This window comes from Lissotriton helveticus, chromosome 11, assembly GCF_964261635.1.
Source record: "Lissotriton helveticus chromosome 11, aLisHel1.1, whole genome shotgun sequence".
Classification (NCBI taxonomy): domain Eukaryota; kingdom Metazoa; phylum Chordata; class Amphibia; order Caudata; family Salamandridae; genus Lissotriton; species Lissotriton helveticus.
Window position 1 is genome coordinate 609,610,564 of NC_136072.1, and position 27,870 is coordinate 609,638,433.

At 44.1% G+C, this 27,870-nt stretch overlaps 1 protein-coding gene across 1 annotated transcript in view; it reads right to left on the reverse strand.

Annotated features, from left to right (window-relative positions):
* SLC9A9 (solute carrier family 9 member A9) overlaps window positions 1-27,870 on the reverse strand; it is a 2,762,771-nt gene that overhangs the window by 1,110,943 nt on the left and 1,623,958 nt on the right. Inside the window, exon 12 of the mRNA XM_078666429.1 lies at window positions 3,781-3,934. Within this exon, the coding sequence (XP_078522555.1) occupies window positions 3,781-3,934 (154 nt within the window). The remainder of the gene's footprint in view (window positions 1-3,780; window positions 3,935-27,870) is intronic.

Sequence of the window (27,870 nt, forward strand, 5' to 3'; positions counted from 1 at the left end):
AACCTATAGGGAATATTTCTTTTGTGCAAACCTACAGTCAAGCAATAGTAACACTTTATTAATTCATAATTCCTAGAACTGTTACTAATCATAGGCATTATACATTATAAATAGTAAGACATCTACGAAATCCAGCTATACAGCATTTATCACATGGGTACGCAGATGTAAATAAAAGTAGAAGACAACTCCTAGGCAAGACCATGCATCATATGTTAGCATATTCCCTCACATATCAGAATTTTAAACCTCGTTTTAGTCTAATAAAATTGGCCGCTAGTAGGAATCTGCTCAACCCAAATACGACCAACCTAGAGGTATCTGTTCTGAGGATGCGTAACAGTTCAGCGTACTGTCTGATGCCCAAATTCCTACCCAATGGGCGAATCCATTTTCTCCTTGGGTTTTCATAACAAGTACAAAAAAATAAAACATGAGCTAGGTCTTCTTGTCTACCCAACGCAATGCAAGAAAAATCATTGCCCTCTTCGGCGCTTTTCCCCCACGTAAATTTCTTAATTTGCAGTGTACCGTATCTAAATTTTAGATAGAGTACTTTGGTTAGTAGGGACTCAAAGTCTTCCATAAACAGCTCGAAGAAGGGACTTATTTTGAAACTTAAAAAACGATTAGTAAGGGATCTATAGCCAGGGCATACTAAAATACGTTGATCAATATAACTCCAAAAAATGGTTTTGCACTCCATTTTTGAGTCAGGGGAAAGCTGTTCCGGGTGCTCCCAATATCTGTTCAGACCCAGTCGCAAAAACCAAGTACGGATATGGATCAACAAAGGAAATGTAACAGAAGTATCAAGACTAATTAATTCGCTTATTGCCTGTCTATATATCTGCAATTCTTCAGTTGTCCATATCCTAATCCAATAGGAAAGAGACATCCATATGGCCCTATGCTCGATCAGTTTAAGGCCCAGATCCAACATAAGAGGTATCACTGGGGTATTTTGTGGGAGGGCAGTGAATCTCCTCATAATTGTATTTTCTGCTAAAGTTAACGGGCCAAGAGTCCCACCTCCCCATAACTCTGAGCCATATAAGGCAGCTGATTGAGCCCTGGCTTTATAGACTAGTAAAGCAGGGGTGACTGCCTTTCACGATGTTGACAAAAGTTTTTTTGCATTTGGGCCAGCATATTGATTAAGAACAGTTTTAGATTTCATAATCTGTGTGTTCCAGGAAAGTTTAGAGTTTATGGTCACCCCCAGATAAATGAAATTTGTCACCCGTTCCAAGCTAACTCCACTTGACTGTATCTTATTATTGAAACATCTGTGCGGTCTGATAGTCATATATTTAGTTTTAATCGGATTGATTTCAAGACCCTTTTGTCTACAATATCCATCCAGTGCGTCTAAAAGATTTTGAAGTCCCCTTGGGGTTTGAGATAATAGGATGGCATCGTCGGCAAAAGTTAAAGCACATGTGTTCACCTCCCAATTTCGGGGAATAGTGGCTAGCTTTTTTAAGTGCTGTAGTCATATCATTGACATACAGGAGAAAGAGGGTTGGCGCCAGGACGCAGCCCTGGCGCACACCCCTTTTTACAGGTATCTCCTCTGTCAATTCACCCCCTTTCCCCCAATGCACTTTTGGGTATGTGTTCTCACGTAATCTAATAAACTGTAATACAATGTTACTAGGGACCCCTAAATGCAAAAGACTAGCCCAAAGACATTCCCTGGGAATAGAGTCAAAAGCGGCCTTCAAATCAATGAAGGCCACATACAAATTCCCACGGCGCAACATTGTATACTTCCAGGCAATAATTATTAGTCTCAGAACCTGGTCTATCATACTAGTTTTCTTTCTGAAACCTACTTGGCAAGAGGAGAGGACATTGTTATCCACAATCCAATCATTCAGCCTATCTAGAATATGTTTAGCGTAGACTTTTTGTAATATATATAGAAGTCTGATTGGTCTATAATATGCAGGTTCCTTCTTGGAACTTTTCTTATAGATTGGAACGATCTCCGCTCCTTTCCATGAACCAGGGACAGGCTGGCTGTTGGCTATACTATTGCAGAGAAGATTTATATAAGGGGCCCATACATCTGGCTCATGTTTAAATATATCCCCCGGGATCTTATCGGGACCTGGTGCCTTGGACGATTTTATTGCAGAAATTGCCCTCATTGTTTCTTTCAAGGAGAACTGGAGGGTAGGTACATGGCTCGATGACATAAATCCTATAACCGTAGCTACAGAGTCCTCATTAACAGTATCTGGTGCATAAAGATGAGCAAAATGATTATACCAAGTCTTAGGATCCAAATGATAATCTTGCACCAGGTTTTCTGCCTTTGAACCATTTGCTAAAATTTTCCAGAACAGGAATTGATTGTTCCTTTTAGAAGCTAATAACAGTTCATCCCAGCAGTCCAGACATCTTCCCACTTCCTGCGTGCAGCTTTCTGGACGCTATTGAAAGTAGCCCTTGCTTTCCTAATCAATGTGATATTTTTGGTGTCAAGAGCCTTACATAGGTTTCTCTTAGCAACGGAACAGCCAGAGTCAAACCAAAGATTAGTATAACCATCCTTGGTTTTTCATTTATTACTTCCAGAAGCTGGTTTAGTTGAATGGGGCCTGATAGTTTCTATCAACATCTGATGGATTTGTGTTATTGTTGGGCCATTTGGTGACCCCACTAGATACTGTGATAGAAAATAGGCAAAGGTATTATATACAAATGTTAAAAGATCAACATTGCCCAAAATAGCCGGCCACTTCAGAGCCCTCCTATTATTAGCAAGTTGAGGTTGGATTACATCTGGAACCCTAGCGGGTCCAGATGAAAAATGATACGTAAAAAACTCCCTGAGAGTTCTAGGCACAAAGGAAAGTGATCGCTATCTTTCCTGGCACTATCTACCCAAATCCCTCAACATGGTCCCAGTGGCCAATACCTATCATGATGTAGTCAATTTGAGAGGAAGATATCCCCCTCGAAAAAGTGTGTGAGTGCTGAATGTCTAGCTGGCTTCTGCCGTTACACGCTCTCAATCCCTTTTCAATAGTAAAGTTAAACAACTGTAAGGCAGAAACAGTAGGTCTCATCATCTCTATTGTATACAATAGGGGAATGCCCATTACACATTTATGAATATACACCAGGGAGGGACTGGTGCATTTATTCTATGCATTAGGTTACATTTGTAACTCAGCTGCAGAAAAAACCCTCTTTCTATGATATACAATAGCATTTCTTCTTCTTTCTGACCCCCAAATAAAATATGGATTAATATTACTATTTTGGTGTAAGGCTCTTTTTCATTTTCTTGGCTCTTTATTTATCCCTATAAATTGACTAACCAGAAATAGTATACAAGGGCTTGATATTTGAGTATGAAAATACTAATGCATGCAGGAACTGTAAGCCCTCAAATGATGTCGACTCAGAGAAAGCGTATTCCAATAGATAACACCTGTTACAACATGCAAATACGTTTCAAGAAAAAAACTCCTCTTATCAAAGATAATAAACATGGGTTCCATGCACAAATGAAGGAAAAGTACATAAAAAATATACATGAAAAAGCGATAACAAATTACACCACAAGCTCTTTTTCTTAAACATCAAGGTCTAAGTATTATACTAACAAGCAAAGAACCAATTTGGAGTAGGATAGTCTATACTTTAAAGAAGAGGGGAAAGTTGATCACCTGTCAAAGTCAGACATTTAGGTTTAGTCATTTGAATTGTTCAGCCACCGGGCAGAGAACAGAGTGCGAAAAATTACATATAGAAGGTACTTACCTTATCTTAAGCCAGGTCAACATTGGGGTGGTGCCGCCGCCAAAGACCCACACTGTGAAGAACACTATAAGCAGTGTTGTGGTGAACATCATTTGTTTGGGTTGAGAATCGGTGTCCCGTATCGCCAACGCAAATGCTATTGCACCACGTAAACCTAAGGGAAGAAAGCCATACTTGAAAATGTTAATTATTAGGTCACATAAAATATGCAGCAGAATTGTATGTAGCACTACTTCAGACTCAAAAATGCATGACTATGAAAGCCTACTTATTCTAATCTGAGGAGGCTGGCACTAGTAAACTCACATTTTTTTTGGACTTGGCTGACATCAGGAAAAAGGCAGATTGTTGAGTGCATATTAAAGTGCACCCAACATAAAATCGGAGGACTGAGTTATATTGCTGCTTTCTCACATGGTATATGAGTACATCGTTTCTGTTCAAATAAATGATTACAGTTCTCCTCATAAATATCCTGTTCCATGAATGACCAATCCTAAAGAAGACAGAAAGTTTTGACGGCAAAACACAGGACCATGCACATCCTTCCCATTGCTGCCCTGCATTTTACTAGTGCAATATGTTTTTAGTTTACTCATGAGATGTGTTGGCACTGACATAATTGTGCACAAACTCAAGCACCAAACACGTGGGGGTGGGGGTGGGGAGGTAAGTGCTACAATAAAATACAGGAAAGCGGTGTGACACAGCCTAAGATATTATCTATTGTTATGACTTGACACCAGTATTGCTATAATTGCGTTTTCCTTGTATTAACTTGATCCATACTCCTATTCTACATTAGGCAGGATGGAGTTATCCCAGCTCAACTTTCTCTGTCTAAGGCTGGTGAGTACCGGCGTCTGCAAAAGCTCCTGCACCCACAAACTCCGGCGTCTTCACCAATATTACTTTTTTAAGTAAAAATGATTCCCCTCACAAAGGGGAGTTAGTACACTTTAAACGTTTAATGCAACCAAATTAGGTGTGGATAACTGAAAGATCACTATGGTAATGCCAGCGCTATTACATTTACTTTTGGTTGTTATGCTGAATGTAGTGCCTTCTTTTTCCTCTCCAGTCTGACATGCAATCCCTCTCAAGGCAGTACATCTCAGAAGACAGGAGTTGAAAATTCTATTTAGAGGTGGAACACAATGATATGAAAAAGATCTACAGAGGGAGGACAAGGACTGTTATATAAAGTGACTCACACAGGTGGATGGAAGGAAAATGGCTTGTTCAGAAAGAAGGGAGATCAACTTTACTGGCAGAAAGTACTTGCCATCATGCAGAAAAGTGGGACAGGTTTGTAGTATGCCCCCTTGGAAGGAGGAGAGAGTGAGATTGTTTTCACAACCTAAAGGTGAATCACATTCATGTGCTGGGGGGGACTTCCATCAGTTGGGGCATTACTTTCCAATTCAGGTAGCTATTCCCCAGGTGTCCCCAAGGTCTACAAATACCACTCTGCCTCTCTCTGTAGCCCCCTCTACCTCCTCTGATTAGCCCTATAAAATTGAATAAAGGAAAAAAATACTTTGGTACTAAAAGCAGACACAATCCAGAACCAAACCTGCAAATAAAGCCTGAGGTGTGAAAGGAGGTTTGTTTTGCAGAGCCCATAATATGCTTAGGAAGGCAATGGGCAAGAGTCTGGGTTGGGTGTGTGGTCCAGGTGCCATGGATAGTCTTAAAGACTAGGGTCATAACTTTAAAGCCTGTTTCTGACAGCCAGCTGGTGATGGTTGGATGACATAGGTGTTTGCCAAGGAGGGTTGAAGAAGTCTTTCATTTGTCCCAGTGGTTGCAGGTGCTTGGCACCAGCACTTATTTCTCAACACTTGAACTTATTTCAGGATGGCCGCCATATGGTGGAGCTGTCTTTTTATTTTTAAGAAAACCACACTCACATTTAAAAACGAAATGTACACTGAAGTTAATATAACAGTACATCGTTCAAGTCCTTTGTACAACTTTGGTGACATGGAATGTTCCAAATAGTCACAATTGTTGGAATGTGATGGTTAGTAGGTAATATTGCAGCATTGTTAGGATGTGAAAGGTGCTATAGCCTCCCATGAAATACCTAGGGCCATGTCAACTGGGGCCTGATTTAGAGTCTGGCATATGAGATACTCTGTCACAAATGTTACGGACATCCCGCCTGTTTTATTATAAGTGCCATTGAATATAATGCACTTATAATACTGCCATCAGGATATTCATCATGTCTGTCACAGAGTATCCCATCCGCCAAACTCTAAAATAGGCACTTAGGTGTTGGTAATAAATTAAGCACTGGCTTAAATAGAACATATTTTGCAAAGTTCATAACTTAGTCCACAACAGAAAAGAGTGAAATGGTAGTCTGATTTGATAGTTGATGCAGTAGTGCATTTTTGTCATTACTAGTTCATTAAAGCTTTGGCAAAGTGGAAGGATGAGTAAAGTTGGATATGTTATATAATTAGAACTTGAAATCTGGCAGTAACTGCTGTGGTGATTATGAACAACTCAAGCACACTCTCAAGTTAATGAATGCATCAAGATTTTTGCCAGAGGGGGCAGTGTCACGGTGCAGGCAGGAACCTAAATGAGTTTAGAATAATTGGGCATGTGGTATTGGATCGCCTGCTAGAGTGGACAAAAGAGAGAAAGATTATTTCTCCTGCCAAATACGGCTTCAGAAAAGGCCTTGGAACTATTGAGCAGCATTTAAATCTCTGCCTGCTAGTAGCTAAATACAAGGATGCCAAGGGTAGCTCTCTCCAGCTGGCATTTATGGGCTTCTCAAGTGCCTTTGACTGTGTTAATCGGTCAAAGCTGTGGGGCATCTTAACATCTTTTGGGCCTGGAAGCTGTCTTGTTGGTTTCCCTGCGTCATTTTCACAGGGACTTGAAAGCGTATGTCAGGTATGGCGAAAACAGTGACTGTTACTTTTTTGGTCAATCCTGGGGTTCGCCACGGGTGCGTGCTCGTCCTGATCCTGTTTTTGTTCTACATAAATGAGACTGAACTGGCGCTTGTGAATTTGGGGGTTGATGTCCCTACTGTTAAAAACAATCCCATGACGGCTCTCCTCCATGAGCACGACACCTTACTGTTGGCCAGGACTGCAAACGGCCTGACGCTATCGATAACAAGCTTTGTTAACTTTATGGAGAAATTAGATCTGCAGACCAATTTTTCAGAGACTTATATAATGGTAAGTGGTCCACAAAACTGCCATATAAGCATTGGGGGGAAATTAATTGCATGAGTAAACCAGTTTCCTTATTTGGGATTGACATTTGATGAGGCGTGTTCTGGGGCTCCATGTGCTGGAAATAGGGTAGGTCATTACTCTTGAGAAGTAGGTTCTATTTTTTCCCTGGCCACTTCTTTGGGGGGCAAACCAATTATCCCTCTATTGGAAATCTATAGGAGAAAGTGCCTCCCTTCTTTGACCCACAGTTCGGGGGTAAGAGGCTACAGGAACATAAGATGGGCGCAAGCTAAAGAGAATAAAGTCTGTAGGCAGGTCTTGGGAGTTCCTCCCTCAACCCCACACTTTATCACCCACCAGGAGCTTGGCTTGGAATATGTGGATTAAGGATTGTTTTCCAACCCAGAGAAGGCCACAAAGAGGGAACGAAATAATGAAATTAACAGTTAGAGACTATTGTGTCCTCTAAACCACTGAAGCAGTAGCCCCATACCTCTCCATTGTACAGAGTATTTGGAAACGTATGTTATTAATGCGCGTTAGAACATGCTCTATTAGATATGTTTTGTGCTTTCCTCAGGGCCAGTTTGCACCTGCTGATATATTATGTTGTCCCTGTGATGAATTGTCGGCCCAGACCTTACCACACTTTGTGTTTGTTTGCAAGTTTTATGCATCATTTACCAAACGGGTTTTACTCCCTCTTTTACGTAAGCACAAGTTTAGTAGGTGCAGAGCTGTGTTGATTTTTCAACAACTTGTAGGTCCCCTTATTTGTAAGGCGATGGGCTACTCCCTAAAAAAAACACTTTCAGGCAGATGCATCAAAGAAAATACCGGGAGCAAACGGGCAGATTCTCAGAATCTGGCCGTTTGCTCCCGGTATTTTTGCATTTGGGATGCATCATCCCAAATGCTGAAATCGCAATTTAAGGAATCTCTAAATAGCGATTCCTTAAATTGCTCTTGCATTTAAGGAATCCCAAAATGAGATTCCTTAAATGCAATGCATGAAACCCCAAAAAATAGCGAATTCGCTAATAGGGGGAGCAAATTACCATGAAGTTGAACTTCGTGGTAATTTGCTAAAACTTTGAAAAATGCACTTTTGTGCATTTTTCAAAGTTACATGTTGCGCACACACATCCCCTTAGGGCATGTGTGTGTGTAACATTTGTGCACAGGTCCATTTCAGGGGTGCAACAGGGTGTCCTTTGGACACCCTGGCACCCTTGAAATAGCGGAACATTAGCGATTCGGTAATAGCTAATCGCTAATAAGGAATGGCTTTCCCATTCATTCCTATGGGCCTCTTATTAGCGATTAGCTATTACCGAATCGCAAATAAGGAATATGTAGGAATCGCTAATAACATTGCGATTCCTACATGCATCCCGTTTTGCGAGTCTTTAATAGCGATTCCTTAAAATTCGCTATTAAGGACTCGCAAAACATAACTTTGATGCATCTGCCAGTTTGTTTTCGCAAATCTGTGCTGTTTTAAAGATTGCTTTTGTTGACATGTATCAATTTGACTTTGATGTCTCTAAATTCTTCTTAGTACTCCTTTTAAATGTTTAATAATGTTTTTATTGCAATTTTATCATGTATCTTTTATGATCTATTTTCATTAGCTCGAATAAAGATTAATTTGATATTTGAGTTTAGATATGAAAAAAATAGTTTATTTCAGTTTTAGAGGAGTGCAGTTCCTCCACTGGAGGACATCAGCACGACTGCTAATTACAGAATATGAAGTGGAGCCTGGCAAATATGTATAAGGAAGAAAACAATACCTTCCTGTAGAGGCCTTAAATCAGCAGTCCACAAAGCACAGCCACAGGGGTTGCACCTTCTCTGGAGTCTTTATAAGAGGAAAGATTACAATATTTTGACAAATAGCGTACAGTTTGATGATATAGTTCATTTTTGTTTAAAGCCCCTGTGGGTTTGCAATCACCAAGATTTTTTTTACTGAGCAACGTAGGGGAGGCAAAGTATTTGTATTCACATCAGTCATTTAATTTAGGTGGCTGTCTGGAATTCCAACTTTCCGTGGCTAAAATTTGACAAATTATTAGTTATAAATGTAACATTTCCATGATTGACACTTTTCTGAGAGATTTTGTGTTCTACTTGTACAGAACTGAAAGTTCATAGCCCTAAACTAACAATCATACATTCTGAAAGAATCATCAACTCCTTAATAACAGCATTTAAGCAGTGGACACGGTTTGCTCTGTGTTTCACTAGATACAACAGTGCACCTAGATACAACACTAGGTACAACATTAAATCTAGATAATGCACTAAATAAAACAGTACCCTCAACTGCATGCTTAGATTCAACCCTAAATACAACATCACACCTACATACAACACTAGTTAACACAGCATACTTAGACACAAAATTAGATGCAACAGCGCACCTAGATACAAGACTAGGAACAACAGCGCACTAGGATACAACACTAGATGCAACAGTGCTCTGGATACAACACTAGATGCAACAGTGCTCTGGATACAACACTAGATGCAACAGTGCTCTGGATACAACACTAGATGCAACAGTGCTCCTTGATACAACACTATACGCAAGAGTGCACCTTACCACTGTGTACGCAATCCATTTGGGTGGACAAGCTGGGAGAGCAGTTACACATGCTTATATTTGATTTAGCTCAACTATCACAGAAACCATACTAGGAAGGTATCCTTTCCTCACTCTTTGGCAGGGTGTTGTTATGAAGTTGTAACAGGCTTAAAATGTAAAAAAGAAATAAAGTATTAAAGAATATAGCCCTGGAATTGGAGTTTGGCAGGCAGGGTACTCCGACATAAGCATGGTGGAGTACCTTTTCTGTCAAACTAATGGTCCACCTGCTCTATTTAGAGTCAGGCAGACCATTGTGTTTTCTCTGTTTGTTGCCCTACCTACGCTGTAGGTGGACACCTTACACCGACAGCCCAAACGACTTTTGGTCATCTGTGTAAATGCATGAGAATGTCTATTTACAGTGGACATTCTAATGCACTTTTGCCTGTCCGAGACAGCCAGTAAATGCCTGGTGGCCAGAAGATGAAAAAAGAAAAAATACCTGGCAGAATATCTGGGTCATTTTTTTGTTTTTCAAATTCAAACTCCTGCTTTGGGAGTTTGTTATTGAAAAACAAAAAAGTTTGCTGAGTGGCCGCATGAAACATGAAACCAGGTGGCTGCTCAACAGACGTTGAAACCCTTTAGAGAAGCAGTCCCGCAGAGACATGGCCTAGTTAGAGTCTGCGGTGAAGAGATCATGTCATATGCAGATGACACGCAACAACCTATTTGCCTTTGTTCCTGATCCTGACAAGGTGAAGAGTAAATTCACAAACTGAATTATGGAAATCGCTCTCTGGATGAGTAACAACTGTCTCCAATTAAACAGCAACAAAACAGGGACCATGCTTTTTGGTAAGCCGATTGGTGGCCCACACATCTTGGTTCGGCTCCTACACCTAAGCAGGTAGTACAAAATCTTGGCATGAGGCTAGATCAATTACTCTCCATGAAAGATAAAGTCAGCTTCACCCTTAACAAATGTTTACATGTTTTGCTAACTTGAGGCTTCTAATAAAAGCCCTGCCCTAGAAGACTCTTGTCCAGGCTCTTATTATCACCTGTCACCTGGATGGTGGAAACACCTTGCTGACCTCCGTAAATGATACCCTGCTGTCAAAACTGCCTTCTTCTCCAATCCTTAGAAAGCTTAATTGGCCAGCTATAACAAAGCGTGTCATCTTTAAACTTTGCTGTTTGACGCACAAAGCTCTCTTTAGATCAATACTAAATCCTTATCTTCCTTCTAGATGTCTGAGATCATTGGACAAGGCGTTTTTGGTAATTCCTCACATCCGCACCTTAAATTTTTGGGGCAGATCAATTTCCTACTGTTAGATATGGGGGTCTCTAGTTGGCAGAGGTAGGTACCAATGTCCAAATATGGACCCTTACTTCTAGTAAGTGTAAGGGGGATACACTCTTTGGATAATCCCTGCTCACCCCCTTGGTAGCTTGGCACGAGCAGACAGGATTGTCAAAGGCAATGTGTAAAGTATGTGTACCAACACTCACAATCACACCCTGAAAACACCACAAATGGACTCCACATCAGTTTAGAAAAATAAAGTATTTTTATCTAAACTACACAAAACCAAAACGACAAAAATCCAACATACACAGTTCAAGAATATGATTTTAAAAGAGTTCTAGGGTTTGCGTCAAAATAATCCACAGTTGCTTCAGTTTTAGCCCAAAGTACCTATAGATGCGACAAAAGTTCCTAGCGGCAACTGCAGTGTTGAAAAACAAGTGATGCGTCACTCCTGGGACCCTGACGCAGAATTAAAAGACATATATGCACCAACCCTGTAATTAACTATGGGTGAATATGAAGTGTGACATTACCCCCTTCATTTTGGGTTTGGGGGTTTCCCATAATGTCTTGAACTGAATATAATGTGTCTGTGTTTGTGTGAAAAATATGGTTTTGATGATCATCCAGCCCCTTCCCCAATGAATAGAGATAAGATGTTACTGAAGTGGTTTTGATTTGTGAAGGTCTCTATAGTTTCAATTAATGTATATAATGTTTGACTGTTTTGTACAATAATTGATGTATTTATGTACATAATTGATTTTAAAAAGTTAACTAATAGACTTCATTGTCTATGTTTTGTAGCCCTGAAGAAGTCCTCAAAGGAGGACGAAACGCGTTGGCTACTATGGTGCTTTGGAAGAAAGGATATTTAAACAGAGAAATCAATAAAGGAATTTGAATAACAAGAAGAATCTGTTTTGATTGTATATTCAATATATACTTTTCTTGTGTGCTGATCAAAATTTTGGTTGTTTATGCTTACAGTGATAGTTTTTATCATTGTTTAGGGGAACTTAAAGGTCAGGTTCCCTTTGATCTTTTGCACCAAGGTATGACTCTGTTTTCCCAATCAAATCAATAGGTGCGGCAGGATATATTTGACCTTTCTGTAAATCTCTTGGACTCCACATCAGTTTAGAAAAATAAAGTATTTTTATCTAAACTACAGAAGACGAAAAAACGACAAATATCCAACATACAGAGTTTAAGAATATGATTTTAAAAGAGTTCTAAGGTTTGCGTCAAAATAATCCACAGTTGAGTCAGTTTTAGCCCAAAGTACCTGTAGATGCGACAAAAGTTCCTAGCGGCAACTGCAGCGTGGAAAAACAAGTGATGCGTCACTCCTGAGACCCGGGGGAGGCGTTGCGACAACCCCACTGCACGAAGCGGGCATGTTGCGACGAATCCGGTCTGTATGGGGAGTGATGCAATACCTTGTATGGATTCCGGGGTGCAGGTTCTCCAGTAGAAAGCATCTCGCACAGGCACGATGCGACGATCTTCGGGGCGGTGACGATCTTCGGTGCAGCGGCGATGCGCGGCGCAGCATTAATCCTCTTCTGCCGTGGCCCCTCGATGTTCGCAGCGATGGAATGCAGTCTGCAGACAAGCGGTGCAACGGTTCTCAGAGCGACGACAGGCTCTGCGACGATATTCTTCGCATCAACAGGAATCTTCCCGCACTGGGGCGATGCACTCCGCAAGCGGGTCTTTGAGCGACAACAGGCGCTGCGACGCTCTTCGCAGCGACAGGAATTATCTCGCACTGTCGGTGATGCGCTCTGCAAGCGAGCGATGCGTGCAAATTGTAGATCTTCTTACTTTCTTCTTTTCCGGCTCCCCAAACAGCAGTAAACAACCTCCAGAGGCCCCACAACTGGACAAGCACTCTAGGCAGGTCAGAACTCACACAGCAGAGTTCAGGGGGAAAGCTGGGGGTGAAGTCCTTTCGTTCCTGGGACTCCTTAACAGGAGGCCAGCTCTCCACAGGCCCTTGGAGATCTCTTCAAGCAGGAGACACAGCAACAGCAAAGTCCTTCCCCTCACCTTGGCAGAATAGCAACTGCAGGTCAGCCTACAAACACACAGCAGGGAGGTCCTTCCGCTTCAGTCTTCCAGCTTTTCTCATTGGCAGAGGTTCCTTCTTGATTCTATGATCATCTAAAGTTCTGGGTATCCCTTTTTATACCATTATTTTCTTTGTTCCCTGAAGGCAGAGAGGCATTTACCTAGTCCAAACCAGTTCAGGTCAGTCCTGGAGCACTCTGTGTACATGACTCCTTTTCTTTGAGAGAGAGGGGCAGGATCGTCAGCCGACCAGCAGGAGGTGGAGCCAGCATTGTGGAAGGCAGGCACAGCTCTATTCAGGCCCAAGTGCTATCCCCTTCCACCACTCAAGATGCAGATGGAGCTATTCAGCCTATTGCTGACTCATCCAGCCTCTTGGAGCCACCCCTGCTGCTGTCACTCACAAACCAGACAGTCAATTCACAAACAGGCAAAGGCACACAGAAAGGTTAGACAAGAAAACAGCTACTTTCTAAAAGTTATATTTTCAAACACATGATTTAAAAAACATCCTTCCTAAAAGATGGGTTATTAAATTCTCAGTCCAGGTATACCAGACTTCTATCTTGCTCCCATGGGAAGATATGCAGGTAAACATTATACACAGCATTCCCCATTATAGAATATGGGCAAGATAGCTTTTCTATAGTGAAAAATGAAATTGGCAATATTTCACTATCAGAGCATGTCACCCACACTAGTACATGCTCTACATTTCACATACACTGCACCCTGCCCAGGGGGGAACCTTGGGCCTTCTGTAGGGGTGTCCAATGTGTACAGAAAGGGAAGGGTTAGGCCTGGCCAGTGGGGACACTGGCCAGGTCAGCATGGCAGTTAGCAACTGCGCACAGGCACTGTGGTGGCAGGCCTGAGACACCATTTTAGGGCTACTCAGTGAATCACTAGCCCTGGCACACTTTACTAGGGACCTACTGATGAAACAAATCTGCCAATCATGGATAACCAACCATAATAACAATTTTACTCAGGGAGCACTTGCACTTTGACACTGATCAGCAGTGGCAAAGTGCCCAAAGCATCTAAACCAGCAAAAACGAAATCCAGCACAGCGTCAAAAATACAGGAGGCAGACGCAAAAAGTCAGGGGAAACCATGCCAAAGATGCCAGTTCTAGCACGTGTCCCCTCCAGCTGAAAGTGGGGCGAACTACCCACCCTCTTGGGAATTCTCATCGCTAAGGCAGAAAAACCTGGACAGACCATCAGTATTGGCATGTTCTATGCCAGGGTGGTGTTTCACCGTAAAGTCCAATCCCTGTAGGGAGATGGACCACCTCAACAGTTTCACCCCTCATCTGCATCAACCATCTGAGGAGCCTGTGGTCTGTCTGAACTCAGAAGTGAGTCCCAAACAAGTAGGGTCTCAGCTTCTTCAGAGCCCAGACCACAGCAAAAGTTTCCCTTTCATCGCACTTCACCTCTGTTCCCTGGGAAGTAGCCTCCTACTAATGAAAGCTACAGGTTGGTCCAAACCTTCATCATTCAGTTGTGAGAGCACCGCTCCCACACCATGCTCTGAAGCATCTGTTTGCACTACAAATTTACTGGAGAAATCAGGCGCCTTGAGTACAGGTGATGTGCACATCGCAGTCTTCAAAAGCAGTTTGACAGGCATCGGTCGAATTCACTCTCCTGGGCTGCTTCCTTGAAGTCAGCTCTGTCAAGGGGGCAACAATGGTGCCATATCCCTTGACAAATCTTCGGTAATACCCGGTGAGACCTAGGAAGGCTTGCACCTCCGTCTGCGTCTTGGGGGGCTCCCCAAGCCAGAATGGTATCAATCTTCACCTGTAGGGGCATCACCTGGCCGCTCCCTACCTGCTGTCCCAAGAACACCACAGATCCCTGCCCTATCTGGCAGTTACTGGCCTTGATAGTGAGGCCTGCACTTTGCAGAACCTTCAACACTTCGCAGAGGTGTTGCAAGTGTTCCTCCCAAGTGGAGCTGAACACAGCAATATCATCCAGGTAAGCCGCACTGAATCCCTACAGCCCGGACAGAACCCGGTTGACCAGTCTTTGGAATGTGGCAGGGGCCTTCTTCAACCCAAAGAGCATGACATGGAACTGGAAGGGCTCCTCTGGCATTGAAAATGCAGACCTCTCCTTGGCCCCCTCAGTTAAGGCAATCTGCCAGTACCCAGATGTTAAGTCAAATGTACTGAGGTACTGGGCAGTGCCCAACCGATCCACAAGCTCATGAGCTCTGGGGATGGGGTTGGCGTCGGTTTTGGTGACCGCATTAAGCCCACGGTAGTCCTCACAAAGCCGGAGTTCTGGATGGCACCGGGCGCAGCAGCTTTTGGTACTAAGACCACTGGGCTAGCCCACGGGCTGCTGGAGGGCTCAATTACCCCTAGCGCCACTTCTTGGAAACCTCTTCCTTGATGCTGGCCCTGACCTTGTCAGCTACCTTGTAGAATCTCTGCTTCACAGGAAGTTTATCTCCAGTGTCCACATCATGGATGCACCAAATGGAGACTCCTGGGGTCAGGGAGAACAGGGAGGTAAACTGATCCAACACCTGGCGACAGTCCCTCTGCTGTTCTGGGGTCAGGGTGGGCGAGAGGACCACTCCTTCCACTGACCCATCTTGCTCCTTGTCTGACAGGAGGTCAGGAAGAGGGTCACTATCCTCTTCCATGCCAGCATCTGTAGTAAGGAGCATTGTCACATCAGACCTCTCAAAGTGGGGTTTGAGGTGGTTCACATGTAGGACCCTCGTAGGGTTCCTGGGAGTCTGCAAGTTTACCAGGTTGGTTACATCGCTCTTGTGATCCACCACCTCGTATGACCCAGTCCACTTGTCTTGGAGCACACAAGGATCCACTGGCGCCATCACCCACACCTTCTGCCCTGGTTGAAATTCGACCAGAGTGGCATTCTGGTCGTACCATCTTTTCATTTCTTCCTGGCTAGCTTCCAGGTTCGCCTGAGTGAGTTTTTTGAAGCGGTGTATATGGTTGCGGAAGGCCAGCATGTAGCTGAACACATCCTGGGGGGTCATACCAGGGGATTTCTTCGAACCCTCCTTTACCAGGCTGAGAGGTCCTCTCACAGGGTGGCCGTACAGGAGTTCAAAGGGACTGAACCCTAAGGACTTCTGGGGCACCTCCCTGTAGGCGAACAACAGGCATGGTAAAAAGACGTCCCACTTCCGTTTCATGGGCTCCGCATGACCTATTATCATACCTATCAGAGTTCGGTTGAATCTCTCAACCAACCCGTTTCCTTGAGGATGGTAAGGAGTGGTGAATTTATAAGTTACCCCACAATCATCCCACAAAGACCTCATGTACCTAGATATGAAGTTGGTACCCCAGTCGGAGACCACCTCTCTGGGGAACCCCACACGGAAAAAAGATCCCCATCAATGCACGGCCCACCACAGGGGCTGTGATTGTGCAGAGAGGGACAGCTTCTGGGTACCGGGTGGTGTGGTCCACCAAGAACTGGATGGACCTGTTGCCTAAGGCTGTCGTGGGGTCCAGTGGCCCCACAATGTCGATGCCCACCCACTCGAAAGGGGTGCTCACCACAGGAAAGGGTTGGAGGTGTGCCTTGCACTTCCCGCCACTCTTGCCACTTGACTGACAAGTCTGGCAAGTCCTACAAAATGTACCAAAGTGCTTCTTCATCTGGGGCCAGTAAAAGTGGGTGACACGCCTTTGGAAGGTCTTGTCCTGCCCCAGATGTCCTGCGAGAGGCACATCATGGGCCAGAACCATTGGGAAGGTCCTGAAGTGCTCGCGTACCATCAGCACAGGGACTGCACCGGGCTCAGCCACCTTAGGCTCACTATAAAGTAACCCATCTTCCCAGTAAATGAGATGATCCTTGGACTCCACCTGCTGCCTGGTCTGCAGCCTGTTGCCGCACATCAATGAGAGAAGGGCATTCCATCTGCGCCTTGCAGAACTCCTCCCTGGAGGGGCCCCCTTCTTGCTGCCAATGGGTCAGCTCAGGTAGGTCCCCCAGTTCGGCCACCTGTTCCCCTGTAGGCTCCAGGGCATCCCCCTCAGGTTCTGCTCCTTCCTGGACCGTGGAAACGCTGGGGCTGGTTTCCCATGCCCCCTCCTCCTTCTCTTCCTGGCAGGCACATGGGCCACTGTTTCAGGCTTCAGGTCTGCTGAATCACCCCTACTGGCTGCCATAGACCGAGTGGTCACACAGACCCACTCAGGCAGACCCAACATCTCCAGATGAACCTGGTGTTCCACCTCCTTCCATGGGGAACTCTCCGGTCATTGGCTAGCAGACAGTCGACAGGCATGGATGGACTAAAAACAACCTTCAAGAGACCTGAGACCCCCCCTCCACTCAAAGGGAATCTGCACCACTTTGCCTGCTCTTCAGATACCCACTGTGACCTTACAGATGTCACACTGGCTCCTGTGTCTCTCAGAGCCTCCACCCTCCTTCCATTGATTGTCACCCACTGCCAGTATTTTTTACTGCTCTCAGGCAGGTAGGTTTCCTGGACCATCTCTCGGTCTCCTAAAGAGACAAGGGTCAGTACTGCAGGTCCCTCCCCCTCACTGGAAATTAATTCCTCCCCCAAAGCTACACTCACTAAACCCGGTGTCGGAGCACCAGTGGGTGCTTGGGATTTCTTGGGGCACTTAGTGGCAACGTGTCCCACCTCATTGCAGTGAAAGCAGGTAGGGAGACCCCTGTTGTCCCGCCTGCCCTCAGGGGGCCAGGTTGGTTTAGGCTTGGAGAGCTGGGACACCTTTCCCTGGGAACTGTTTTGGGGCCCTTGAGAGAACTCCTTTTGGTTACCCTTGTCCCCCCACTCTTCTGCTCGGGATCCTGCCCACCTTTGGCTGTGGTACCCACAATCCCTCTGTGGGCCCTGATGCTGGTCCAGCGGTCCGCCTCCTTAGCAAGCTCAATGGGGTCCATCAGCTAGCTGTTTAAAAGATGCTGGCGCAGCTCTGGAACACATAGACTACTCAAGTGCTCCCAACTAATTAAATGTAACAACCCCTTATAAATCAGTTACTCTGCTGCCCTTTATCCAACCTTCCAGTGCACGCGTGAACAGATTCACACACTCCATCCCAGTCTCAGACTCTTTCTTCTTAGAATACCTAAACTATTGTCTATACTGTTCTGGAGTAAGTCCATACCTGAGACATAGTGCCTCCTTCATATGGGGATAGGACATGATACCTGCCAACTCTAAGGGCTCTAGAGCACTCCTCCCAGAAGCCTCAAAATGTTTCCACAGGCCCGCCCCCCAATGCTGTTCAGGCACACCATTCATTCTCAAAGCAATCTCATACAAGGTAAACCAGGCATAGATATCCTCACTCCTATTATAATTCCGTACCAAATCCTTGGGGATATATACTTTACCCCCCTGCACGGGCTGTGTGCTGCCACCATTTGTACCAGACTCCGCCTGCTTGGCCTTGATACCCAGCTCCCTCATGCCTAATTCATGAGACAAAAGCAATCTCTTTTCTTCCAGGGCCGGAGCATTCTTGCTCTTTTCTGCCTCTTTCTCTACTTCCAATTGCTTCATCTTGATTCTCATGACTTCCAAATCATGATCTCTCACTCTTTGATTCTCCTCTAACTCTTCTGGAGTGGGACCCCTACCGGAATGGTTGCTGCCAGGCCTTGAGCCTGGTCTGCTCACGGGTAGATCTTGGGGTTGAAAACCATTCCCTCCACTTGTATAATTTCCATCTTGGGCCTCCCACCAGGTCTTCAAGGCTCTCTGCAGCTCATTCTTCCTAGCGCTGCTTTTCACAGGGCAACCAATTGTTTACGCTCCTCACCTTGTATGAATACAGATCTTCAATGTGAAACTCCAATTCTGCCTTTTCACTTGCTGCCCTCTGAGACATTATGCTTTTGAAGAGTTACTCAAAAATATAACCAAAAAAAACAACACAGTATGTGGTTGCGTAGTGGTCTGCACTAACTAGTGATGTACACCAATTACTGTGGGTCAAGTACAAATACAAGTTCAAATCCTCACTGCTGACCACCAATGTTAGATCTGGGGGTCTCTAGTTGGCAGAGGTAAGTACCAATGTCCAAATAGGGACCCTTGTTTCTAGTCAGGGTAAGGGGGATACACTCTTTGGATAACCCCTGCTCACCCCCCTTGGTAGCCTGGCACGAGCAGACAGGCTTATCAAAGGCAATGTGTAAAGTATTTGTACCAACACTCACAGTAACACAGTGAAAACACCACAAATAGACTCCACACCAGTTTAGAAAAATAAAGTATTTTTATCTAAACTACACAAGACCAAAACAACAAAAATGCAACATACACAGTTCAAGAATATGATTTTAAAAGAGTTCTAGGGTTTGCGTCAAAATAATCCACAGTTGCGTCAGTTTTAGCCCAAAGTACCTGTAGATGCAACAAAAGTTTCTAGCGGCAATTGCAGCGTTGAAAAACAAGAGACGCGTCACTCCTGAGACCCTGGGGAGGCAATGCGACAACCGCGCTGCATGCAGCGGGCGTGTTGCGATTAATCTGGTATGTATGAGGAGCGATGCGGTACCTTGTATGGATTCCGGTGTGCAGGGTCTCCGGTAGGAAGCGTCTCGCACAGGCACGATGCAACGATCTTCGTGGTGGCGACGATCGTCGGTGCAGCGGCGATGCGCGGCGCAGCGTTTATTCTCTTCTGCCATGGCCGCTCGATGCATTGGCGCTGGGCTCTTCAACGATGTTCGCAGCAACGGGATGCGGTCCGCAGACAAGCGGTGCGATGGTTCTCACAGCGACGACAGGCTCGGCGACGATATTCGCAGCAACAGGAATCTTCCCGCACCGGGGCGATGCGCTCCGCACGCGAGCGACACGTCGGGTCTTGCAGCAGCAACAGGCGCTGCTACGATCTTCGCGGCAACGGGAATTTTCTCACACTGTTGGTGATGCGCTTCACAAGCGAGCGATGAGTGCAAATTGTAGATCTTCTTTTCTTCTTTTCCAGCTCCCCAAACAGCAGGCAACAACCTCCAGAGGCCCCACCACTGGATCAATTACTCTAGGCAGGTCGGACCTCACACAGCAGAGTTCAGGGGGAAAGCTGGGGGTGAAGACCTTTTGTTCCTGGGACTTCTTAACAGGAGGCCAGCTCTCCTCAGGCCCTCGGAGATCTCTTCAAGCAGGGGGCACAGCAACAGCAATGTCCTTCCCATCTCCTTGGCAGAATAGCAACTGCAGGTCAGCCTACAAACACACAGCAGGGCAGTCCTTCCTCTTCAGTCTTCCATCTTTTTTCCTTGACAGAAGTTCCTTCTTGATTCAGAATGATCTAACGTTCTGTGGTCTGGCTATCCCTTTTTATACCAATATTTTCTTTGTTCTCTGAAGGCAGAGAGGCCTTTGCCTAGTCCAAACCAGTTCTGGTCAGTCCTGGAGCACTCTGTTTACATGACTCCTTCTTTCCTTTGAGAGAGAGGGGCAGGGTCGTCAACCGCCCAGCAGGAGGTGGAGCCAGCATGGTGGAAGGCAGGCACAGCCCTATTCAGGCCCAAGTGCTATCCCCTCCCACCACTCAAGATGTAGATGGAGCTAGTCAGCCCAGTGCTGACTCATCCAGCCTCCTGGAGCCACCCCGGCCCGTCACTCACAAACCAGACAGTCTATTCACAAACAGGCAAAGGAACACAGAAAAGTTAGACAAGAAAACAGCTACTTTCTAAAAGTGCTGTTTTCGAACACAGGATTTAAAAAACATTCTTCTTAAAAGATGGGTTATTAAATTCTGAGTCCAGGTATACCAGACTTCAATTTTCGATCTTGCTCACATGGGAAGATATGCAGGTAAACATTACACAGCATTCCCCATTACAGCCTATGGGAAAGATAGCCTTTCATTAGTGAAAAACGAAATTGGCAGTATTTCACTATCAGAGAATGTCACCCACACTAGTACATGCTCTACCTTTCACATACACTGCACCCTGCCCAGGGAGGTACCTTGGGCCTTCCATAGGGGTGTCCAATGTGTACAGAAAGGGATGGGTTAGGCCTGGCCAGTGGGGACACTGGCCAGGTCATTGTGGCAGTTAGCAACTGCACACAGGCACTGCAGTGTCAGGCCTGAGACACCATTTGAGGGCTACTCATGTGGATGGCACAATCAGTGCTGCAGGCCCACTAGTAGCATTTGAATCACCAGCCCTGGCACACTCAGTGCACTTTACTAGGGACCTACTGATTAAATGAATCTGCCAGTCTTGGATAACCAATCATAATAACAATTCAGGGAGCACTTGCACTTTGACACTGATCAGCAGTGGCAAAGTGACCAAAGCATCTAAACCAGCAAAATCGAAATCCAGCACAGCGTCAAAAATACAGGCGGCAGAGGCAAAAAGTCAGGGGAAACCAAGCCAAAGATGCCAGGTCTAACACCTACACTCCCCCTTACTATTGGAAAAAACTTCCTTTTGGCCTTCGCTCTCGACCTGACTTTCCTTCCTTCATGAAGGGGTTTAAGATTTGGCTATTTTAGATTTTCTTTTTCTCCTCTTGTGCAGTGCCGAGATGCTCCTTCAGGAGTGAGTCACGCGTGATACCAAGTGACTAAATAAACAAATATTGCAAGTGTAGTCCTCTTGAGCAACAGAGGGCATCATCTTCGTTCCTCTGGAGGACAGCAGGCTGGTTGCCCAACTCTAATTTAAGAAGACTGCGGAGCTCAGGATATTCCCCAGCAAACACATTTTTATTCAAATTATGACAGGAAGGTACTTCTTTAATAGGCCAACATGGCTCCTTTCCAGGTATCATGTGACCCTTAAACATAGCCAAACAAAGTACAGATTCAGGAATTTGCCTGGGGGCGTGGATTATTGCTACAGGATGCCGCCGGTTGATTGAGGAGTGAGCTCTGCTCCTGGCTCACGGGATACAGTTATCATACCAGCCCCCCCCCCGAGGGGTAAGTGTCGGCTGCTGTGGGGAGCAGGCAGAAGTTGTGGGGGCACACCTGGATGGTGGCACCGAGCAGCGGCTCCATCGGAGGCCATGTAAGGCTCTGGAGACCGCGGCTCTCGGCTCTGCAGCCATCTTAACTTGTGTCGGGCATGGCACGGGGATGTAGCGAGGTCTACGGCGGAGACACTTTTCCTCCCCGCCATCTTTCGCCACCCCAGGAGGACAGCATAGCCCAACAGCACTTGGGGAAATGTGGCTCTCTGGGTTGTCATCAGCCCAGCACAATTGGGCTGCCTGATGCTTCATTCCTTTGCCTATACCGGTGGCCGCATCAATAGTGTTGTTCCGCATCCGTACAGTCAGAGGTCGCATTGTACGCTAGGCTTTTGGTCAATTGGGGTTACATTGTAGCTAAGAGGGACGTAGCAAGACATGGGGATAGCCTGCACGGCCTAGGGTTGGCGGAGTGGCGGGAGGGAATGGAACTGTGCAGGGTTACGGAGAGAATGATATATGAGATCCGTCATGTATATGCAAATATGAGAAGATCGAGGGGATGGAACTTGGTGTGGGTCCGGGGGACGTACAGACCAGGGTGGACTGGGGCACGGGAGGGACTGGGACAATGGTTTGGGGGGTTGGTAGTAGTGGTATGTCAATTTTCCGCTGGTGAGAGGGGAAGGGGGAGGGGTTAGGGGTAACTGGACGTTGGTTGTTCCATACTGGCTGTTAAGTTTGTTTTGTGCGTACATGTTAGAGTCCTGTTTAAAGTTCTAACCTTCGAAAAATAATTTTAAAGTCTTGGGATATAAAACAATTATCCTGGTTATCTGCAAAATGTTTCCTTGGCAATCTTCCCATAATTCTCTCAAAATCTACAGTTACCACCCAAAGTGTGCAAAGATGTCTGAATGTGGGCTTTCACGTTAAAATTGTGTCTTTTGCCTACCTTGCCATTTGAGAAAAAAAGATAGCTAATACGTAACTCGCTAGAAAACATTTATTTCCAGTGCCAACTAGCACTCATTAGGACATTTTGATACTTTACAGAAAAAAATCTACATGCATGGACAGGAAAATAACCGGCATCTATGTGAGATAAAAAGTTTGAACACCCCTAAATATGTGCAAAACAGCTCCAAGCGACCTCTTCTTTCACAAATGCAGGTGTAGAACATTTTAATTTTAACATTGATGCCTTTGAAACTCCAACAAATTGCTGCCTTGCCTCTTGTTGAAAAAGGATGTGCATTTTCCACTTGTCCTTTATTAATTAAAGAACAGCTAATTGACAGTGTTGCTAGGACACAGCGCTTCTGTCATTGTAAGTTTGCTTTTCTGTCAATACTGATGCCCCTGCACACCAGTAACTGAGGTGCGCGAGCCATTTACAGGCGCACTTAGTAAGTGACATAATAACCACCGTTTAGTGGTCTTTGTGCTGTTAATGAGTGAAACGTACTCTAGGTTGTGTTTGCCATATCTCTAGTTTTCTTGCAGGCAAAGACAAATGAAAACAGCATGAGGGTCAATATACTATAGTACAACGTTGTATGCTATACAAACAAAACTGCAAAATGATTTGTCCTATTGAAATCAAATTTTTTAATAGTTAGAAACACATGTCGACTGCTTGGAAGGCTTGACCCTCAATAAATTGGACATTTTGGGGGAATTCTGGGCACTGGAAACATTCGGCACCTTCACAGGTCACTTTCCCCTTCACTGATTTGATTTCGTTTTGAGCTGCGGTTTTAGTTCAGCAATGAAATATTTCATTGGCCTCCATTTGTGTTTTTTGAGTTACATGCATGTCATTTTCCTTACATTGTTACTTCTTTTTCTTCGTGACAAGTACCAATAAATAGAATATTCAAACTCTTGGGGTCAGATTTATAAGCCCCTTGCGCTGTCGATGTGTCAAGTTGCGTGATGCACCGGCTGCGCAACCTGCTGAGTGATATTTACAAGCACAGGTAAAGCCACCTTGCGTGACTGTACCTGTGCTTGTAAATATCATCCCTTTTCACGCAACACTTTGCATGTTAAGGGCTAAAGTCCCATAAGATCCTGTTGTCCGCCATCTTCTTCCTCTTTTGTTTCTTCTTCTCCAAAATAAATATTCTTCGATTTCGACAACTAAAAGCAAAAATCCTAGAACCAAATAAAAATACCACAAAGAATTTCAATTCTCTATGCAATTAATCTATGAGAATCGACATTTTATGGCAAGACAGGAGGCTAGCATTATGCATGTTCAAAGCCAACCAAAACTTTATTTGCAACATGCTCTATAGGCTTGAAATAAAATCTCCTAAAAGCCTCTGCTTTTGACCAGTCTGCAGCTTTCAAAAGGTCACTTAAACTTCCACCACTCACATAAACATCACCCAAATTCACACCTGCCTCCTTCAAGACTGCCTTAACCCACATAGCAATAGTAGCAGTAGAAACCACCTAAAAAGGCTTGACATACAAAATCAACAACTGATCTACACCATCAAATCGAAACTCCGCAACTCTACTCTCATATTCTTTGAGACACCTTACAATACAAATCTTGGGCAACTCATCCAACATAGGGTAAAAAACTGAGCTAGACATAGTCTTAGTTCTCCTCCAAATCTCAAACAAAACTTCCTGAGGTTGATAAAACCTATAACTCACATCCAAAGCCTTAACATTTGAAACTCTTTTAATAGAAACCAGGCAAAGTAAACACGCAAATTTCCATGACAATTCTCTCAACCCTAGATACCTATTCCCTGGCCAACCTTCAAATAATTTGAAAATTAAATTCACATCCAAAACCAAACCATATTTAGATTTCGGAGGCCTCCTCAACCTAATATCCTTCATAATCCTGCAGACTACAGGGCTCCTTCCAATCAATGTACCCTGAATAAATGCACGGCCAGCTGAAACTGCCGAACAATACCAATTAATAGTCCTGTAGGATAAGCCCTTCTCAAATAAAATTCGAGACCTTCAGCTGAGGGATCCAAAACCCTTTCCATGCACCAATGTAACCAAACTGACCACGCTCCCTTATATATCTTTCTAGTGCCTGGTGCCCAAGATTCTTTGAGTAAATCTGAAGCTGTTCCTGAAAGATCCACAAATCCATCAGATCCCCTGATATCTTCCAAACTAGAAGGTTGAGCAAACCCTCTTGAACCAAAGGATGTTCTACTCCTTCTCGACCTATTAACATTCCATTGCAAGCTCAAATCAAAAAAGGTTCTTCCACTGCCATTTCCAGAACCGAAGGAAACCAAACCTGAGTTATCCAAAAAGGAGTCACCAGTACTATCTGAACAACTTGTTTCCTTACCTCCAACAACACCGTTTGAACCATTGAAAAGGGAGAAAAAGCATAACCCTTTTTCCCCTTCCAACACTGTTTGAAGGCATTCACAGCTAACGCCCCTGGATCCGGCCTCCAACTGAAATAATCCTCCAGCTGAAAAGTTAGTCTGGAGGCAAACAGATCTATCTCCAGAGGGCCAAACTGAACTCGTATCTCCTGAAAAATTTCCCTGTCCAACATCCATTTGCTGAAGTCTTTCAAATTCCTCGAATACCAATCAACCACTAAATTTTCCTGACTTGGAAGTTACTGAGCATGAAGGGATATCCTGTGCTCCAAACAAAACTCCCACATTTCCTGAGCAATCTCTGTCAATCTCCTTGACCTGATTGTAATGTAAAGGGCGTAGAAACACAGCCTGAATTGACGATGATAAAAGTCCAATGACCCTTGCAATCTATCTCAAGCTCACCATATTTCTTCTCGATAAAGATTTCACCTCTTTTGAATCTTTTTTATCTTCTTCTCTGGTAATAATAACAAGCTTCTGACAGTATCCACAACAAAAACTGAAATTCTAACTCCTGAGAAAGTTCCATCACTGATTTCTCTACATTTATTATGAAACCCAAAGATTGCAAAAGCTCTATGACCATCTTCAACTGTACCCTCAGTTCTGCCACATCCTGATTCATAATCAATAGATCGTCCGAATAGACAATCATCCAAACTCCCCTTTCTCGTAAAAAACCAACCACTGCTCTCCTCACCTTTGTAAAACACCAAGGAGCTGATGAGTCAGAAAGGCAAACAAACTGATAAATCCGACCTTTCCGCCTGAACTGAAGAACCTCTGACTCTTGATATTCATAGGAATTGTGAAATAGGCATCTTTGAGGTCTAATTTCACCAACCAATCTAGATCCTGTAACAAATTCCTTAAAAGATGGATTCCTTCCATCTTGAAATGCCTGTAAGCCACGTAGTAATTCAAATCTCTCAAATTGATTACTGGCCTCCAACCCTTCTCCTTTTTTTCTACCAGAAATAAGGTGCTCACGAAACCTATCTGGTCTTCTCCAATTTCCACAATTGCCCCTTTCTTTAACATACTCTCTATTTCTTCCAAAACTATTTTTTCCTGTTTCTCGCTGAAATACAACTCCCTTGCCTCTTTTGACTGAAACAGAACAGTCGTAAATTTTATTTTGTATCCTGTCACTGCTCCCAACACCCAAGCAACCTTTGTTATCTCCTTCTATTTTCCTATAAAATTAAACTACTACCTTTCCTAGGATAAAACCAGTACAATCATATTCAAACTTACCTGTTCCTTAATTTGAGGATTGACCTCTTCCTCTTGTTCCTCTTGAACGAATCCCTCTTCGGTAAGGATTCGGGTAAAAACTGTATTGGTTTTGTGAATCCCCTTGCAAAACCTCTAGAATAACAGTATTGGGGCCTATAATAACCCCGGTCGGAAAGTTGCCCTCTCCTTCCAGCCCTGCCATAAAAACTACTCGGAACACCACCACTAAAAACTTTTCTCATATTTGTCTGGAATCTATGACATAATATCGACAGGCAGAATATAGACATACAAATATATCGACACAAAAATATCGAAATCAAAAATATCGGAGTTCTATCTACATAAAGGTAAGTACAAAAATATCGGGAAAAAAATATAGTAGTACAAAAATATCGAAGTTAAAAATATTGTTTTTTTAAATGTATTAATAATAATGTAAAAATAATTTAAAAATACATGTAACTTAGCAAATTAAAAATATAAACATTAAAACATATTAAAAAATTAATAACTAATACATAAACATGTAAAATAAATTTAAAAAACTGCATATAAATTAATATATATACTTACTCTACATATTGCAACAGTAGGAAAAGCGTTGGATAGCGTAGGGGTAAAAATTACTATTCCCACTCCAGAGAGTGCAACAGTAGCGAAAGCGTTGGATAGCGTAGGGGTAAAAATTACTATTCCCACTCTAGAGGGTGCAACAGTAGGGAAAGCGTTGGATAGCGTAGGGGTAAAAATTACTATTCCCACTCCAGAGAGTGCAACAGTAGGGAAAGCGTTGGATAGCGTAGGGGTAAAAATTACTATTCCCACTCCAGAGAGTGCAACAGTAGGGAAAGCGTTGGATAGCGAAGGGGTAAAAATTAATATTTCCACTCCAGAGAGTGCAACAGTAGGGAAAGCGTTGGATAGCGTAGGGGTAAAAATTACTATTCCCATTCAAAAGGGTGCAACAGTAGGGAAAGCGTTGGATAGCGTAGGGGTAAAAATTACTATTCCCACTCCAGAGGGTGCAACAGTAGGGAAAGCGTTGCATAGCGTAGGGGTAAAAATTACTATTCCCATTCCAGAGAGTGCAACAGTAGGGAAAGCGTTGGATAGAGTAGGGGTAAAAATTACTATTCCCACTCCAGAGAGTGCAACACTAAGGAAAGCGTTGGATAGCGTAGGGGTAAAAATTACTATTCCCACTCTAAAGGGTGCAACAGTAGAGAAAGCGTTGGATAGCGTAGGGGTAAAAATTACTATTCCCACTCCAAAGGGTGCAACAGTAGGGAAAGCGTTGGATAGCGTAGGGGTAAAAATTACTATTCC